General features: G+C 42.3%; 1 protein-coding gene and 2 non-coding genes across 4 annotated transcripts; all 3 read left to right on the top strand.

Moving 5' to 3' along the window:
- The first annotated feature begins 11,146 nt into the window (after nucleotides 1-11,146).
- rpl12 (ribosomal protein L12) lies at nucleotides 11,147-13,797 on the top strand. Of its 2 annotated transcripts, none has more exons than XM_074666517.1 (6): nucleotides 11,147-11,308; nucleotides 12,435-12,508; nucleotides 12,958-13,056; nucleotides 13,136-13,217; nucleotides 13,305-13,391; nucleotides 13,652-13,797. In XM_074666517.1, the coding sequence occupies exons 1-6, from the start codon at nucleotides 11,272-11,274 to the stop codon at nucleotides 13,768-13,770; spliced, it is 498 nt and encodes a 165-aa protein (XP_074522618.1). In that variant the 5' UTR covers nucleotides 11,147-11,271; the 3' UTR covers nucleotides 13,771-13,797. The 2 variants fall into 2 exon arrangements, with proteins under 2 accessions (XP_074522618.1, XP_074522619.1); XM_074666518.1 differs by having other exon boundaries at nucleotides 11,268-11,407.
- On the top strand, nucleotides 12,550-12,676 carry LOC141788395 (small nucleolar RNA SNORA65). The gene has a single exon (XR_012598138.1). It is a non-coding gene; the product is annotated as a small nucleolar RNA SNORA65 (small nucleolar RNA).
- On the top strand, nucleotides 13,447-13,573 carry LOC141788394 (small nucleolar RNA SNORA65). The gene has a single exon (XR_012598137.1). It is a non-coding gene; the product is annotated as a small nucleolar RNA SNORA65 (small nucleolar RNA).
- Nucleotides 13,798-15,556: the final 1,759 nt, after the last annotated feature.

The raw sequence follows: 15,556 nt of genomic DNA, 5'->3' as shown, positions 1-15,556 counted from the left end.
TACTGTCACTTAAAGATAAAATATAAAAATATAAAAATATATAAAAAATGTAAAAATATAAAATAAAAATAAAGTAAATAAAGTCACGCTGTCCACTCTATATGCAGTCTATGATTGGGACTGACTCACTGCTAGAGACAGACTCTAGTGGACACTCAGGGAACTGCAGTTTATTTGTTTATTTTGACTCAGAGCTCTATGTGAACTGGCTCCTTACTGGAAGACTCAGTTTATTTCATACCTGTTTAATCAGTGTTTCATTCCTTCTATGCCCCCACCCACCCACACACACACACACAAACACACACACACACACACACACACACACACACACACACACACACTCCTCCGTATGATGAACAAAGAGGTCTTTTTTACAGTGCAGAGCTGTGTGATGTTCCAGATCAGCACTGAGGAAGAAAACCTGTTGTGTTTAAAGCAGCTGAGGGATTATACACACACACACACACACATACACACACACCCACACCATTATGTCACTCATGATTTGTGTCTGTTCTGAAGAGAAACGTGCGTGTGTGTGTGTGTGTGTGTGTGTGTGTGTGTGTGTGTGTGTGTGTGTGTGTGTGTGTGTGTGTGTGTGTGTGTGTGTGTGTGTGTGTGTGCAGATCTAATAAACGAAAGATGAGAGGCTGTGTTGGAGGGGACATGTGACCTCTGTTCGGATAAACGTTTGTGAAACTGGATTACTTCCTGTTTGTGTGTGTGTGTGTGTGTGTGTGTGTGTGTGTGTGTGTGTGTGTGTGTGTGTGTGTGTGTGTGTGTGTGTGTGTGTTTTGCATCGAAACTTGGCTTCATGATGAGTTGTTTTTGTAATTTCAGTGAGCGAAAAGTTCAGATCATAAGAAATCACAGGAGTGTAGTTCTGCCCTCTTTACAGGCTGACTCAGTGTCTCATCTGACAAGATTTTAAAGGTACAGTCTGTAGAAATATAAATAATCATTTAGTATTGCCTGTTTGCATATCTTTTTAAAGGTTCATTTCCAAAAATATATATATGTTTACAAATATTTAGAAACAAATGATCTGTAAATCTTTAAGCCTGTATTTCAGACCTCTCAGGGAAAGAAAGGGAAGCTGTGTTACAAAACGGGTCCGCAGTAAAACAACATTACGATGGCAGGAGTTGCAAAAGGACACGTTGTGCTTTATTTGTGCAAAAACCAAGGTCTCCAGAAAAAAAAACATAGGGCAAAATTGGAAAACATGTAATTGCTTTATCCATGAATGATAACAGTACCTGCAGCAGCCCTTCTCAGAAAATGCTCTTCGTTAGCCATGTTGGCCAGAGGGTTTTGATTAATAATTAACTACAATTGATCAAACTAACATGAAAACTTAAAGCATATGAATTCATAGCACCCCATGTATGTATTCGACTGATCTTTAACCAAACTATATTGAACATCAAGCTATGCATACTCACAAACACAAAGAAACAAACTCTGCTTCAGGGTGAAGCGGTTTCCTCCCCAATCAACACACCTGGCTCATGAGAAAGGCATCAGTTTGTGTCATAAAAATGAATGTTGCAGTTGTCTGCACAAATACTTCACTTACTTTCTCTTTGCATGTGCTTGAGCATGAAGAGTTTTCTTTTAAGAGGTCTCTCTTTTTTTCTTTTTTTATAGGGTAAGTTTTGCAGTGTGCTTCCAAATTTACAGACTTTTGCTTATTCAATTTGATCTGATTTTACTTCACCTCAAATTCATTTTTTTTTTAATTTCTGAGGTCAGATGTGAATGAATTTGGACCACACCTCATGTGTCTGAAATGTCTTCTTAGGAAATTGTTCTTCATTTCTAGTTGCAAATATTTGAACTTAAACTGTCGCTCAATGTGAAATTTTGGGTCAATCTGAATGGGTCATGAGAAAATATGAGCTGCATCAGTGCAGATTTTTGAAGTCTACACCCATGTAAGGTCATGTTTTAATAACCAGGGGATGTGGGTGTTAGTTTCAAAGTCATTGTTACATCACATCTATCTTTAGCTTGTTGCATCCTTTGGCTTTTTTGTTGTATGATCTTCAGCCAATGTCTCGCTCCGTCACCTCGACCTCTTGAGGGAACGTCAGGCTGAGAGCGCTGCTGTTTAGAGACCTTTTCTGCAGCTGTGTGAGTGTTTGGCAGAGGCTCTAAAAGGACTCTCAGTGGACTCTAACTGACCCACGTGCTCTCTGCCTTCACTCACTGACCTACTTACAACACGCAGCGGAGGGAATCGAACCCTGGAAAGAGCACAGCCAACCAGCAGGCTGTAAAATATGATGCATTCTGAACTGTGATGCATTCACTGCATCCGGGAAAAAAGGCATGCCCATCCCAACGTCAGACACACCAGTCAGCTTACTGACACCCTGAGGTCAAAGGTCAGGGATCGGAGGAATAAAATGATCCGAGTCTGACCTCAGACCTGAACCATCCTGCTCATCTGACCACCATAAGAAGGTGACCTCTGATCCCATGGGCTGATGAATATCAGACAAGATTATAATCCAGGGGCAGGAGGGGAGAGGAGGCAAACCAGAGAGCATGCTGGGATACAACCAGCTCTCAGAAGTCAGCTTTACAGGAACATACCCAGAGAGATTAACCCAGCTGGATCAGGGCTGGGGATTCCCACACTCTGACAGACGTGTGAAGCAGACGTCATTATTAAAGATTACACAGAGAATTAAAAGGAAGCGCAGCTTGTTCCAGCAGAGGACAGATGGGGGCGTCTGATTGGTCCTTTAGGATGACTTAAAACCAAAGCTTGATCTTCAAAGTGTGATAGGACAAGAGTGATGCTCCTCATGGGTCTGAAGGAGCCTGCCTCACCTCCTTCCAAGGATGCATCTGAAGGGCCCTTCCTCATTCCCTTCTAATGGTGAATAAGAAGCCTTCCTCATCTCCTTCTAAGGATGCATCTGAAGAAGCCTTTCTCACATCCTACTAAGGATGCATATAAATAGGCCTTCCTCACTTCCTTGAGAGTTTGGTAAGCACAATTGGGGTTGTGGTGGAGGTTTGTGGATTAGATTCCTGGTGGAGGTTTCTGGGGTCATGGTCAATGTTTCTAGATTCAAGGTGGAGCTTTGTGGGTAAGACTTCTGGCAGAGGTTTCTTGTGTAGGTTTCTGGGGCCATGGTCCAAGTATCTTGTCATGGTGGAGGTTTGTGGATAAGTTTCAGCCAGAGGTGTCTGATGGAGGTTTCTGGGGCCGTTGTGGAGGTTTCTGGTGGAGGTTGTTTGGTGTCATGACGGAGGTTTGTGGTGGATGTTGTTTGGTGTCATGATGGAGGTTTGTGGTGGATGTTTTTTGGAGTCATGGTGGAGGTTTGTGGATAAGTTTCAGCCAGAGGTGTCTGATGAAGGTTTCTGGGGTCATAGTGGAGGTTTCTGGTTTCTTGGGTCATGATGTAGGTTTGTGGTGGATGTTTTTTTGGAGCCATGGTGGAGGTTTGTGGATGAGGTTATTTTGTGAAGGTTTCAGAGGTCTTTGTGGAGGTTTCTGGTTTCTTAGGTCATGGTGGAGGTTTCTGGTTTCTGGGGTCATGATGGAGGTTTTTGAGGGAGGATTTTTAAGGGTCTTAGTGAAGGTTTCTGTTTTTTTGAGTCATGATGGAGGTTTGTGGATGAGGTTTTTTGTGGAGGTTTCAGAGGTCTTTGTGGAGGTTTCTGGTTTCTGGGGTCATGATGGGGGTTTCTGGGGTCATGGTGGAGGTTTCTGGTTTCTGGGGTCATGAAGGAGGTTTCTGGTTTCTTGGGTCATGATTAAGGTTCCTGGTGAATGCTTTTTGGAGTCATAGTGAAGGTTTGTGGAAGAGGTGATTTTGTGAATGTTTTAGAGGTCTTAGTGGACAATCTAGTTTCTGGGGTTATGATGAAGGTATCTGGTGAATGTTTTTTGGAGTCATGGTGGAAGTTCCTGGTTTCCGGGGTCATGATTAAGGTTCCTGGTGGAAGATTTTTGAGGGTCTTAGTGGGGGTTTCTGTTTTTTTTGAGTCATGATGGAGGTTTGTGAATGAGGGTTTTTTGTGTAGGTTTCAGAGGTCTGGGTTGAGGTTTCTGGTTTTTGGTGGAGGTTTCGAGAGTCATAGTGGAGGTTTTTGGTGGAGAATTTTTGGGGTCATGGTTGAAGTTTCTGGTTTCTGGGGTCATGGTTTGAGGTTTCTAAAGGAGGTTTTTTAGGGGTCTCTGTGAAGATTTCAGTTTTCTTGGGTCATGATGGAGGTTTGTGGTGGATGTTTTTTCGGAGTCATGGTGGAGGTTTGTGGATGAGGTTTTTTTGTATAGGTTTTAGAGGTCTTAGTGGACAATCTGGTTTCTGGGGGGTATCTGGTGAAAGATTATTGGAGTCATGATGGAGGTTTCTTGTGGTAGATTTTTGAGGGTCTTAGTGGAGGTTTCTGGGGGTTTTTTTGAGTCATGATGGAGGTTTGTGGATGAGATTTTTGGCGGAGGTTTCAGAGGTCTTGGTGGAGGTTTTTTTGGTTTTTGGTGGAGGTTTCTGGTTTCTGGGGGTCATGATGGAGGTTTCTGGAGTCAAAGTGGAGGTTTCAGGAGTCATAGTGGAGGTTTTTGGTGGAGAATTTTTGGGGTCATGGTTGAAGTTTCTGGTTTCTGGGGTCATGGTGGAGGTTTCTAAAGGAGTCTTTTAGGGGTCATGGTGAAGGTTTTGAGGTTTCTTGGGTCATGATGGAGGTTTGTGGTGGATGTTTTTTGGAGTCATGGTGGAGGTTTGTGTATGAGGTTTTTTGTGGAGGTCTTAGTTTAGGTTTCTGGTTTCTTTGTGGACTTCTTTAACTGGTAGAGGTGTGTTTGTGAGCTAGCTAGCTCAGGTGTCTTGCTGTTAACCATAGGTCAGGATATAATGGCCCACCCTTGCCCTGCTGTCTCTTACAAGGACCCCCACCCTCTCTGAAACCCCTGTATGGGACCCAAGCATGCCCAGGCGTGCTGGGGCTTCAACGCCAAAATAAAGCCTGTTTGTGTCGCTGTGAGAGGCTGTTGCTGAGCAGCTCTGCTCTGAGAGGCTCTCCAGAGGATGTCTCTGTGGGGAGTCCACAGATAAAGCTCCACTCATGTTCATGAACGGGACGCTGAGCTGATTCACACTGTGAGCTGTGTTTTCTCTTCTAAAGGAGCAGGACCGTGTTCAGAGACCTCCTGCTCGGGGTTAACACGCTTCAGTGGAATCTCTCTGCAGAAATTAGACCTCGCTCCGGGCGAGTTGCTCGTCACTCTCAATTTGTGCTGAGCCTCCGGGGGAACCACGCAGCGAGGCGACAGATAACTCACCTCTGATTCAGCACCACCACTTGTTAATTAACCCCGCCTCACATCTTGGCCCCACAGGTCTCCACGAGTCCCCTGGCTGTTATTTCAGTAATGCAGCGTGCTGACGTGAGGCGTTTGAAACGCTCCTCTTCGTCTCTGGTTTCTGCTAATGGGATGAGGACAGAGGAAGTCTGCACCAGCACGGGTGGAGGAAACCCAGGGAAGGATCAGATTATGTGGGCCGGGTGTTTCCTTACAGTCTTTGATGATGGACTGGACTCAGTTTACATGCTGAGAGTCTCAGAGAGCCTGGTGCTGTAAACAAAGACACTCTGAGGAGCCGCTTTATGAGGCCTGTAGACCGCTAACGGCGTCAGTTCCTCTACAGACCAAGAGGTCAACTTAACCTTGTATGACGACTGTTTGAGACCCAAGAGAGGACAGGTGAGGGTGTGAAGACATGGAGCTTATAGGGCCTGTCTCACTGCTGGAGACAGACTCTAGTGGACACTTGGGGAACTGCAGCTCTTGGTCTTGGCTCCATTTCTCCCCCCTCTGCAGGTTGCTGCTGGTTTTAGGGGAGTAACTCTGATTCTGATTTGCTTTTCTAGATTTAATGTGATTGACAGATGAAATTATGTCCAGAATAAAAAACACCTTTGAATAAACTGTGATGGATTTTCACACTCTGCACGCCCACGTCTGCACTGTGGAGGAAAAAAACAAACCCTGTTACCCTGATAGGATCCAGTGAGACTCTCACTGGGCTCCTCGAACTCGTAGTTGTGTAACGTGATAATGCTGCTTTCCCTCTGTTTATCTGATGAAACAGGAGTAGATGTATGCTGTGCCCTGATCGGAGAGAAGATTAAAGTTTCCGCATTGATTTCCACCTCTCAGAGCTGATCCTGAACCAGCTCCTCTGGGCCTCTGATCATCGATGAGCTTGTTCTCTGATCAACGCCGTTGAAAGACAGGAATCCAAAGTCAATCCTCTCCTCTTTTAAATTCAGTTAAGCGAGACAAGCCGTGTGTTTAGTCTCGATTCCCTACTGAATTTATCAGAGTTGAGGAAAAATCAATGGAGGAAGTCGTACAGCAGAGATGAAGACGAGGAGGAGAGCTGCTGATTGGAAAACAGAAAGAGAGGGTCAAGAAGGACGGAGAGACGGAGGAACTGCTGAAATCCAATCATTCCCAAGAGTTTAACAAATGAGCTGTGTGAGTGTGTGTGTGAGTGTGTGTGTGTGTGTGTGTGTGTGTGTGTGTGTGTGTGTGTGTGTGTGTGTGTGTGTGTGTGTTAACATTGGCTCTCTACTCCTGCTTCAGGCTCTCAGTTTGTGTATGCAGAGATAACAGCTGGCTCTTACTCTTTAACACTCCATTCTTCCTCTTCTCCTCCACTCACGTATCTTTGTCTTCGTATACTAGCGAGGACCCTCAGTAAAATCATGCTTTTAAAAAATACTGATTAAACTTTAATTGACAGTTCCAAAAACCTGCAGTTCCCTGATTGACCACTGGAGCAGTATTTCTCAAAGTGTTTCAGACCAAGAACCCCAATACCCCACCAAAAAAAAAAAATTTCAAAACTTGTGGTCCGCCAAGCTGGGGACTCCTCTGTCTATAACTCCAGATGTCTGTCAGTCCTGCAAGATGCCAAACTGAGCATGCATCTGGTGTGAGCTGATGTACGCAGTCAACACACAACAAAGCAGAGCCAAACTGGAGACACATCTGGTGTTGCATCACACATATGACAATGTTTTCCAGTAAATCCTCACACCTCTTGTTCCCTATAACCATCTCCCTCCCTCCATACACTTTAACAGTATCATAAACATGGCAGAGAGTATTATAAACAGCACTGCTTGTATACTACACTCAACAACTTAATGGGGAGAAAACATCTTGTTCGGATTGAGTCCCTACCATAGACTGTAAAAAAAAAAAAAAACTGATGTCCACTTGCTTGGTTAAACTGCTCCCCTGGTGGCTGGCTGCAGTATAGGTTAAAATATCCATCTCTCCAGTCATTCCAGATGGGCTGTGGTCAAACTTTAAAAAATGAATACACCTCTTAGAAATGTTTCTCACGTCCGATTGCTGTGGTGATTTAAAGATAGCATTTGGCTGCCTTGTATTAAAGTCCTCTTTTTTCTAAAAAAAATCATTTTCATTAGTTATACGGGGTTAAAAACAAGGCTTTACATAACGTTTAACGATGATTGACAGCTGTCGTTCTCGTGTATTTTTTCCTGGGATTGTAAATATGTCGGGAGGTAGAGTCAAGAAGTGATTAGACTCTCAAAAGACAGAAAATAAACAAAATGCGTGCCGTACTGAGACAAACCAAACTGGTCTGCATGGTGGAAATGTGGCTTAAGTGTCCTCTAGGTGTTCACTTAAACTATATATTTGCTTCTGTCTCTTTAAGAAATTTAAGCCCTATTTTCACCAAGCAGTTCAGTTCTGTTTGTCTCAGTACGGCACATATCGGGGTTTCTTTTGACTTAAAATGGACATGTTCTCAAACTACTGACCCTCCCATTCCACTTTTTGGTACCCTTCTGCTGGGGGTGTAGTCATACTGACGTCACGTACCGTGTGACAGCAGTAATAAAGGACAACACATAGCACATGCCATGTTTAAATCTCCAGTCAACGTCCAGTTGAGGAAAATTGCTGGATGCCTTACATTCTTCTTTGTTTGCTGTGTGCCGTTTTCTTCTTCTTCGTTTAATTTCTTAGGCGTGTACACTGTGTCGCACTGCTATGGGGTCAGGCCATAAAGTAGCTAACGTGGCTATTGGCATCAAGTTTACACACCCCCTAACACAAAGGGCACGGTTGGCCGTGGAAACACAAACAAGATCAGGTTTTACCAATCCCACCTCCTGTACCGTACCAAACTGTACAGATCCATACCGGACCACTTGGCGGAAACACGGCTTTTGAAGCACTCAGTAACTCCTTGTTCTCCTGTCATTTGGACTGGATTATGACATCATCTTTTACATAAATACATTTTTATAGGTGTGGTCACATTTTTATTCTAATAGTTTGTAATGTTTTAGTTTTTTTTTAACTGGGGCCCTGATCCTCTGACAGAAACATGTTACAAAGGGTCATGAAATAAAATAACTTGACTCTGATTATAAGACCGGAAATTTTCCTTTTTTTAAGAAACCAAACAAGTACATGTCTCTTACCCTGTTAGCTGACTTCTTCTGTCATGTTTGTCTTTTAACATCTTTACATCAGACATTTTTCTGGAGTGTTCAGCTGAATGAGGCTCAGATTAAGTCTAAAATAAGATAATCAACAAACAATTAATATTGAGTTTATGTGGTGTTAACAGTTTAATACCAGTTTAGGACGATGAACACATGAAGCTGTTTCTTTGGCTGTTGTTGACTGTGTCCTCTTTTGCCTCCACAGTTCTTAAACCCAGAAAATAAACAGACTGAGTGAAGTGGTTTTGAAAAATTCAAAACTTGGTGTTTTTCTGAAATCAAGGGTTTCTTATCGGCTTGCACACTAAAGAGAAGCTTTAATCCCACAAAGCTTTGAGAGCAGCGTCAGAATCACTTCCATGGCAGATTATTCAGACGTGACATTTCCTGGGACTGTTGTGGACTTTCTGAAAGCTGGGATAAATTCCTTTTTGATAATATGAGCTGTGAACGTGTGATTTTCATGATGCATATTAAACAGCAGAGCTGATCTCTCCCACTTACTCCCTCCTGTGTTCTGTTTCTATTCCCGTCAGCAGCTCTGAGTCAAACTGTCCTGCAGGAATCAAACAGGAAACGCTGCTCTGCTCACCAACCTCAGACTCAACAGGCCCGATGGTACAAACACCTGCAGGACTCCACAGCACTGGTATGATCCTGTTCCACTCCTGCAGCACTCAGCCAGCTTCAGGCCCATTATCCTGCACGGAGGATGTTCATCCACTCAGCACCCACATGCTGCACTCTGACTCCTCTGAGTTCATGAACCGTTCAGAAAATAACTTTACATCATCCACGAACAACTGTCAGCCTCCAGACTGCATCAAAGAGGCAGAGAGTCCGTTCAAACGGCCCGCTCCGTCAGGAATCAAACCTTTAACTCCAGCTCTGAGGAGCAGAGAAAGCCCTGCGCTGAGGGTGGATCAGTAAAAAGGAGCTGCACAAACCTTCATTCATCTCATGCTTTGATTCATGCTTTTTTAAGATGGTCTCTGTCATTAGTGATCAGTGAGTGACTCATATAATCAGGGTTTGACTGATCCTGATTATCATCAAGAAACTTCATATCACATTGAGACTGATACAAACACCAGAGACTGGATAAAAGCTGCCGAAGGTGCAGGAAAACTTAACTCAACACAGTTTTAAGGAAACCTGAGAGTATGGACCTTTCTGCACAACCAGGGGCCTCAAACTACTGATCGGACAGAGGGTCCATCAGAGAATATCTGCTTTTTAACCAACACTGAGATCATCAGACATCAGTACAGGGTTATATCTGTTGTTTTGAAAAAAGCAACACAGCAACAAAGAAAGTCTCTAGAATAATCCACATTTCAGAAACCAACTTTCAAAAAACCCAACATTTTATAAAACAGTAACACTTTAACTTACATCTGGGTTCTGGAGTGCTGGGTTCTGGAATGCTGGGTTCTGGAATGCTGGGGTCTGGAATCCTGGGGTCTGGAATGCCGGGTTGAAAATGTTGGGTTATAGGAGGATGAGTTCTTGAATGTTGGGCTGAAAAAGAGAGACTTCAAAATGAGCTTGTAACTACCTGTTTAACAAATATTGATTTATATTAAAATTGATTTATCACTGAGCATTCTTGCACCTTTGAAAAGAGCTAACAGAGAACTTTACTGAGGTGACAGAGACATTAAAAGTTGGAAAAACCGAAGAAGAAGAAGAAGAAGAAGGAGAAGAAGAAGAAGAAGAAGAAGAAGAAGAAGAAGAAGAAGAAGAAGAAGAAGAAGAAGAAGAAGAAGAAAAAGATAAAGAAAAGAAAAAGAAGAAGAAGAAGAGGGCAGTCACTTCAAATGAGGAGTTTTGACTCTTATGCATAGAAAACAGAGCAGGTTTTAGAGGTTTCAGCAGCTGTTGTTCCAGAAGTTTTAAGGTTAAGCTCTGTTTTTTCTTTAAAGGCAAAAACAAAATAAATGAATAAATAAACATATCTTTCTTCTCTCAAGCAGCTCATTATCATTGTAAATAACCATTGCCTTTGTGAAGAAGAAGATAATAATAATAATAATAATAATAATAATAATAATAATAATAATAATAATAACTATTATTATTATTATTATTATTATTATTATTATTATTATTATTATTATTATTATTATTATATATGGACCCTTTTAACAAAATCTGCAAACAATGAATAATCAAATAAAATATATATTTTATAAAATGTAATATCACATATGAAAAACTGAATGCTTTTGGCATCTTTCTAACTTGATTTTCTAGCTAATATAAATTCTTTAAAAGCAGAAAATCCTTTAAAAAATGAGTAACAATTAAAGTTTAGGGCCAAAAGTAGCTTCAGCTGCCTGCTGTGTTTTCATCATCCTCAGGGGGCAGAATACAATTTAAAAATGTATTACACGTTTTTTAGGAAACTAACCATATTTCATATTGCTGAGGGAGAGGTTTCTGAGACTCATTTACCAATTATGAAACGCTCAGCCTTGTAGGGTTAATAACAATCGTATAAATGAGAGTATAATAACAGAGAGGCTTCAAAGTGACGCAGTTCACGTTTGGGCGGACGTCACTACAGCTGCAGCGAACCTCTCGCGATACTCCATGTGGGTATATAAGCGGCTGCGGCCTACTCTCGGTCTTTCTTTTGTCCCCCTTAGCGGTGACGGTGCAACAGTAATCGGTCGTCCCGGCTCCGGGTTCATCCGACACCCTCACCACCCAAGCTGAACTGAGCTCAACCTCCACAGCAGCAACATGCCTCCTAAATTCGACCCCAACGAGATTAAAGTTGGTAGGTGTTCTCTGACAGGGGGATAATAACCGCAGAGCTTCGTTCACAGCCCCAGGAAGCACGGCCTGTGAACGCAGCATGGCCCGTGAAGGCAGCACGGTATGGACGGACACAAAAAGCGACGATTCAGTCACTGAATATGATTTTTTTTTATATTAGCTCTGCATGCTAAACCAGATCGACCAGGTGAGGGTTGACTCTGTGATCTGGACCCCGGGACATGGTTCTGTTCTGGGGACGGATTGTGGACGATACCACGTGGGGGCATGCTAATGCTAATTTTGGCTAATTCCTCAGAATAAGTGTTTAAAGTCTAATTAAAAGACAGAACAGGGGTTAAGTCTGGTGGGGCTAATTAATTTAGGTGTTTTAATTTAACCTATCATATAGAAAGATTTATCTGAAAGCTGAAGCGGGTGAATGATTTTGATTCAGAGCTGAGCAGGAGCTCATCATACATGCGACATATTTATAAGGTCTGTGTGCTAATAAGAAGTTTATCACATCTTTTTAATTAGTAGCCCATCATCTCAGTACAGATAACAGAGCTTTTATCTGTGCATTGTATAGAAATAAAATCAGACTCAGAGTTACCAGAGTTAGGATTCAAGCTGACGTTAAACCCTATGTCAGGCACATTATTGGACATGATTACGCCTCATTATGCTAATTAAATATGAATGTTAACTTGCAGCACCACCTCCTGAACCTTTTGTCAAAGTAAAATTGTCAGTGTTAGCAATAACATCAGGTCCTGAAATTTATTCCACATTTGTTTAGAGAAATTAAGAGTATTTTCTGTTGGCCAACAGAGAATTTTGGCCATTTAAAAGGAAGAAAGTTGATTTATGATTAAGCCAAAAATTGAAATGACCACCATTTTTCTATGGTATATTTTTAGTATGTAAACAAATGCACTCTTTTCATCATGTAACTTATTTCCAGCAGTAAAAATTGAAACCCAGACTGGGCTTAATTCTGAACTTTTATCCGTACTTCATTAGACCTCATAAAAACCTGAGGGTGAGATGTGACTGAGCTGGAAATGTGTCTAAAATGATTTTGAGGGTGAAATGAGTTATGTATGGCTCTGGATTTCTTCATCTGACTTGTCTTTGTCTCTTAGTGTACATGAGATGCACAGGAGGAGAAGTCGGCGCCACCTCAGCCCTGGCCCCTAAAATTGGACCTCTGGGTTTGGTGAGTGTGAACGTCCTTGTCCTTGCATGAACCCTCAGCCTCCCGCCACTATGCCCGTCTGTCAGAGTGATGTGGTATAATCCAGTGGAGGCTCAGAGTGACCCAGCTTTAGGAAACAGAGTTGTTCACACTTATGGACCGCTCTGTGCCGAAAAGTCAGGAACAGAGCCTTAAATTGAAGAGGTCTGCGTCTGTTTGGAGGATTGAAAGCTTTGAACTTTGCCTCATCTTTGGCATTACTGAAGCTTTGTTTGTCCAAATGTGGCCTGAGCTCTTTCTCTAAATTCATTCCATTTTTATTCTGTAATCCTGAAAGTGAAAATGTCCATCTTGTTTCTATTACGCGCTTTCATTTTGGCGCCTCCTGGAGGCCAGCGTATAAATTCCTGACTTCCGAAACTACTACTCTGCTCTAACCTTGATCTATCTTCTGTTTTTTACCTCATCAGTCTCCAAAGAAAGTTGGTGACGACATCGCCAAGGCCACCGGGGACTGGAAGGGTCTGAGGATCACCGTGAAGCTGACCATCCAGAACAGACAGGCAGCGGTGCGTATGACGACATCACACACTGAGCCCTGAGTGGTCACATGAGCATGTGGAGGCTGACCTGGTGTTTGTGTTTCAGATTGAGGTCGTACCGTCTGCGTCGGCTCTGATCATCAAAGCTCTGAAGGAGCCTCCTCGTGACAGGAAGAAGGTCAAGAACAGTGAGTGGCGTCTCCGTCCTGTATGAGGTGATTCTCCATCAGGTCTTTAGAAAGCAACATTTCAGCGCCTTCTTTCTTCTCTTCCAGTCAAGCACAGCGGCAGCGTGTCCTTCGATGAGATTGTGGGTGTTGCTCGCATCATGAGGCCTCGCTCCATCGCCAGGGAGCTCTCAGGTAACCATCCAATCAGGCTCAGGTGTCTCTTGGTGTCTGAATCTCTCTCCAGCCTCCCGCCACTATGCCCGTCTGTCAGAGTGATGGGGTATAATCCAGTGGAGGCTCAGAGTGACCCGGCTTTAGGAAACAGAGCTGTTCACACTCATGGGCCGCTCTGTGCCGAAAAGTCTGGAACAGTTTCAACATTTCATCTGACTGTTGCTATTTATTTCCCTGCCCTGGTTGCTCTTCAAACGCTTTCTCTTCTCTTCATGCAGGAACCATCAAAGAGATCCTGGGAACCGCTCAGTCCGTGGGCTGCTCCGTCGATGGCCGTCCTCCTCACGATATCATCGATGATATCAACAGCGGCAAAATCGAGTGCCCCTCTGAGTAACTGAACAATAAAGAGTTCAAGTGAGAATCATGTGTCTGAGTGTATTTTTCACACCAAACCTGGAAGAGAAACAGGGATTTCAAGAGTCTATCATTTAAGGCTCTTGAATAAAGACCTGAGGATGCTTTAAAGAATGGCACCAGATCTGTGTCCTTAACTGCACTAGCAGTGCAGTGTCCCCTCCAACTTAAATCCTGACATCACTGCCTGTTTCAGTAAAGACAGTTCATAGAGCCCTGCTGTTTCCTAACGACACAGTAGCTGATTGGATTTATGTTAAAGACAGCATTCTGGGGCCAGTGCGTAATGTTTGAGGTGTCAAACTTTTACAGAGCTATCAGAGGGACTACAAAGATTTTCCTCTAACCGTAGAGATGTCAGCTTTGTTGCTCTTAACATTTTCTATATGTGCATGGAGAAATAGTCACGAACAGGTTAATCTTTGCCTTTGGGAAGTAGAAACTGACCATTTCTCTCTGAGGTGAAGCCTGGAAAGGAAAACTGACTAATTAAACCCTTACATACTTCTTGAGGTCAAATTCGGCCCAGTAACTTCAAATGGGTTTAAGATCTACCAGCCTGAGTTAAGGAAAAAGATTGTTTCAGGCCACCGCTGATCAAAATGATGTAGAGCGGTAGAGCCCAGTTTTTAGAACTAGGGATGTCTCGATCCGATCATGTGATCTGGATCTGATCGGGATCGGGGCATTTTTTAACGATTGGAGATTGGGGGAGACAGAATCGGAAAAAGGCTGGGGCCTTGGTTCTTGTTTTTAATTATAATGTGTATAATAGAACATCATCATTCATTTTAGAATATAACTTTGTCATTATAACAAGTACAACGAAATTGCAACCTTATTGTCACACACATACAAGGTTATCTTGTGGTGCACCACTGAGAAGCTTTGTTTTTATTTTGTTGATCCAATGCTGCCCTAAGTGGAGAAAAAAAGTTGTATGCATGTTGGCTAGAATGATACCTTCATTTAAATAAAATAAAAAAAACTCAAAGGACAAGTTGTAGGAGTTTTTCCTTTTCTTTTTTCCTAATGCATTGCTGAAAGATCGGATCGGGAAATATCAGGATCGGCAGAAACTCAAAATAAAATCGGATCGGGAGCAAAGAAAAGGTGATCGGGACATCCCTATTCAGAACCATGACTCAAAATGTAACAACTTTCATTTGTAGTCCAGCTTAATCTATGGTCCAGCTTCAAGTGGAGATGGAAAAATACTAATCTTAATCTGCGTATAAAAGTTTAAAAGTCAGTTATCCAGATTTTTTTTAACTCCTTTGCACTGGCTCTATAAAAGTGTCTTGAAATAAAGATTTTTTTTTTCTTACTGAGGGTATTTATGATTAAAGACATGACACTAAATAAAATCTTGCATCGACATTTTGTTTCACTAAACCTGTATCCCATCTGTCAATAAAGCCTGCCGCCGCTCTTCTTCACCTCCTACAATATCAACAGCCCACCAACTTTCCTGCACCTGTGGCTAACCTTAAGTAAGATACAAAAAGACAAACCTAGAAGGAAACAGATTTTCATTCTGTGTGGATGGATTCATTTAACTGCTGAACCAGCTGAGTGTAGATGCTTGATGTGTGGTGAGACATTAGCAAAAAAAAAAAAAAAAGAATGAGTTGAGCAATATTATCACTATTCGCAATCATAGTCAGGTATTATTTTAAAATTTTTGCAAGTTTATACAATCTTTTTCAAACTTTTGAAAAAAAAAACATTTGAATTTTTAAATTTTCTAAATTTTGTGCAATTTT

Source organism: Halichoeres trimaculatus, unplaced genomic scaffold (genome assembly GCF_033239565.1).
Source record: "Halichoeres trimaculatus isolate MK-OKI-2021-1 unplaced genomic scaffold, fHalTri1.1 fHalTri1_scaffold_3, whole genome shotgun sequence".
Taxonomy (NCBI): domain Eukaryota; kingdom Metazoa; phylum Chordata; class Actinopteri; order Labriformes; family Labridae; genus Halichoeres; species Halichoeres trimaculatus.
The sequence above is the reverse complement of the archived record's forward strand: the minus strand, read 5'-3'. Positions and strand labels throughout refer to the sequence as shown.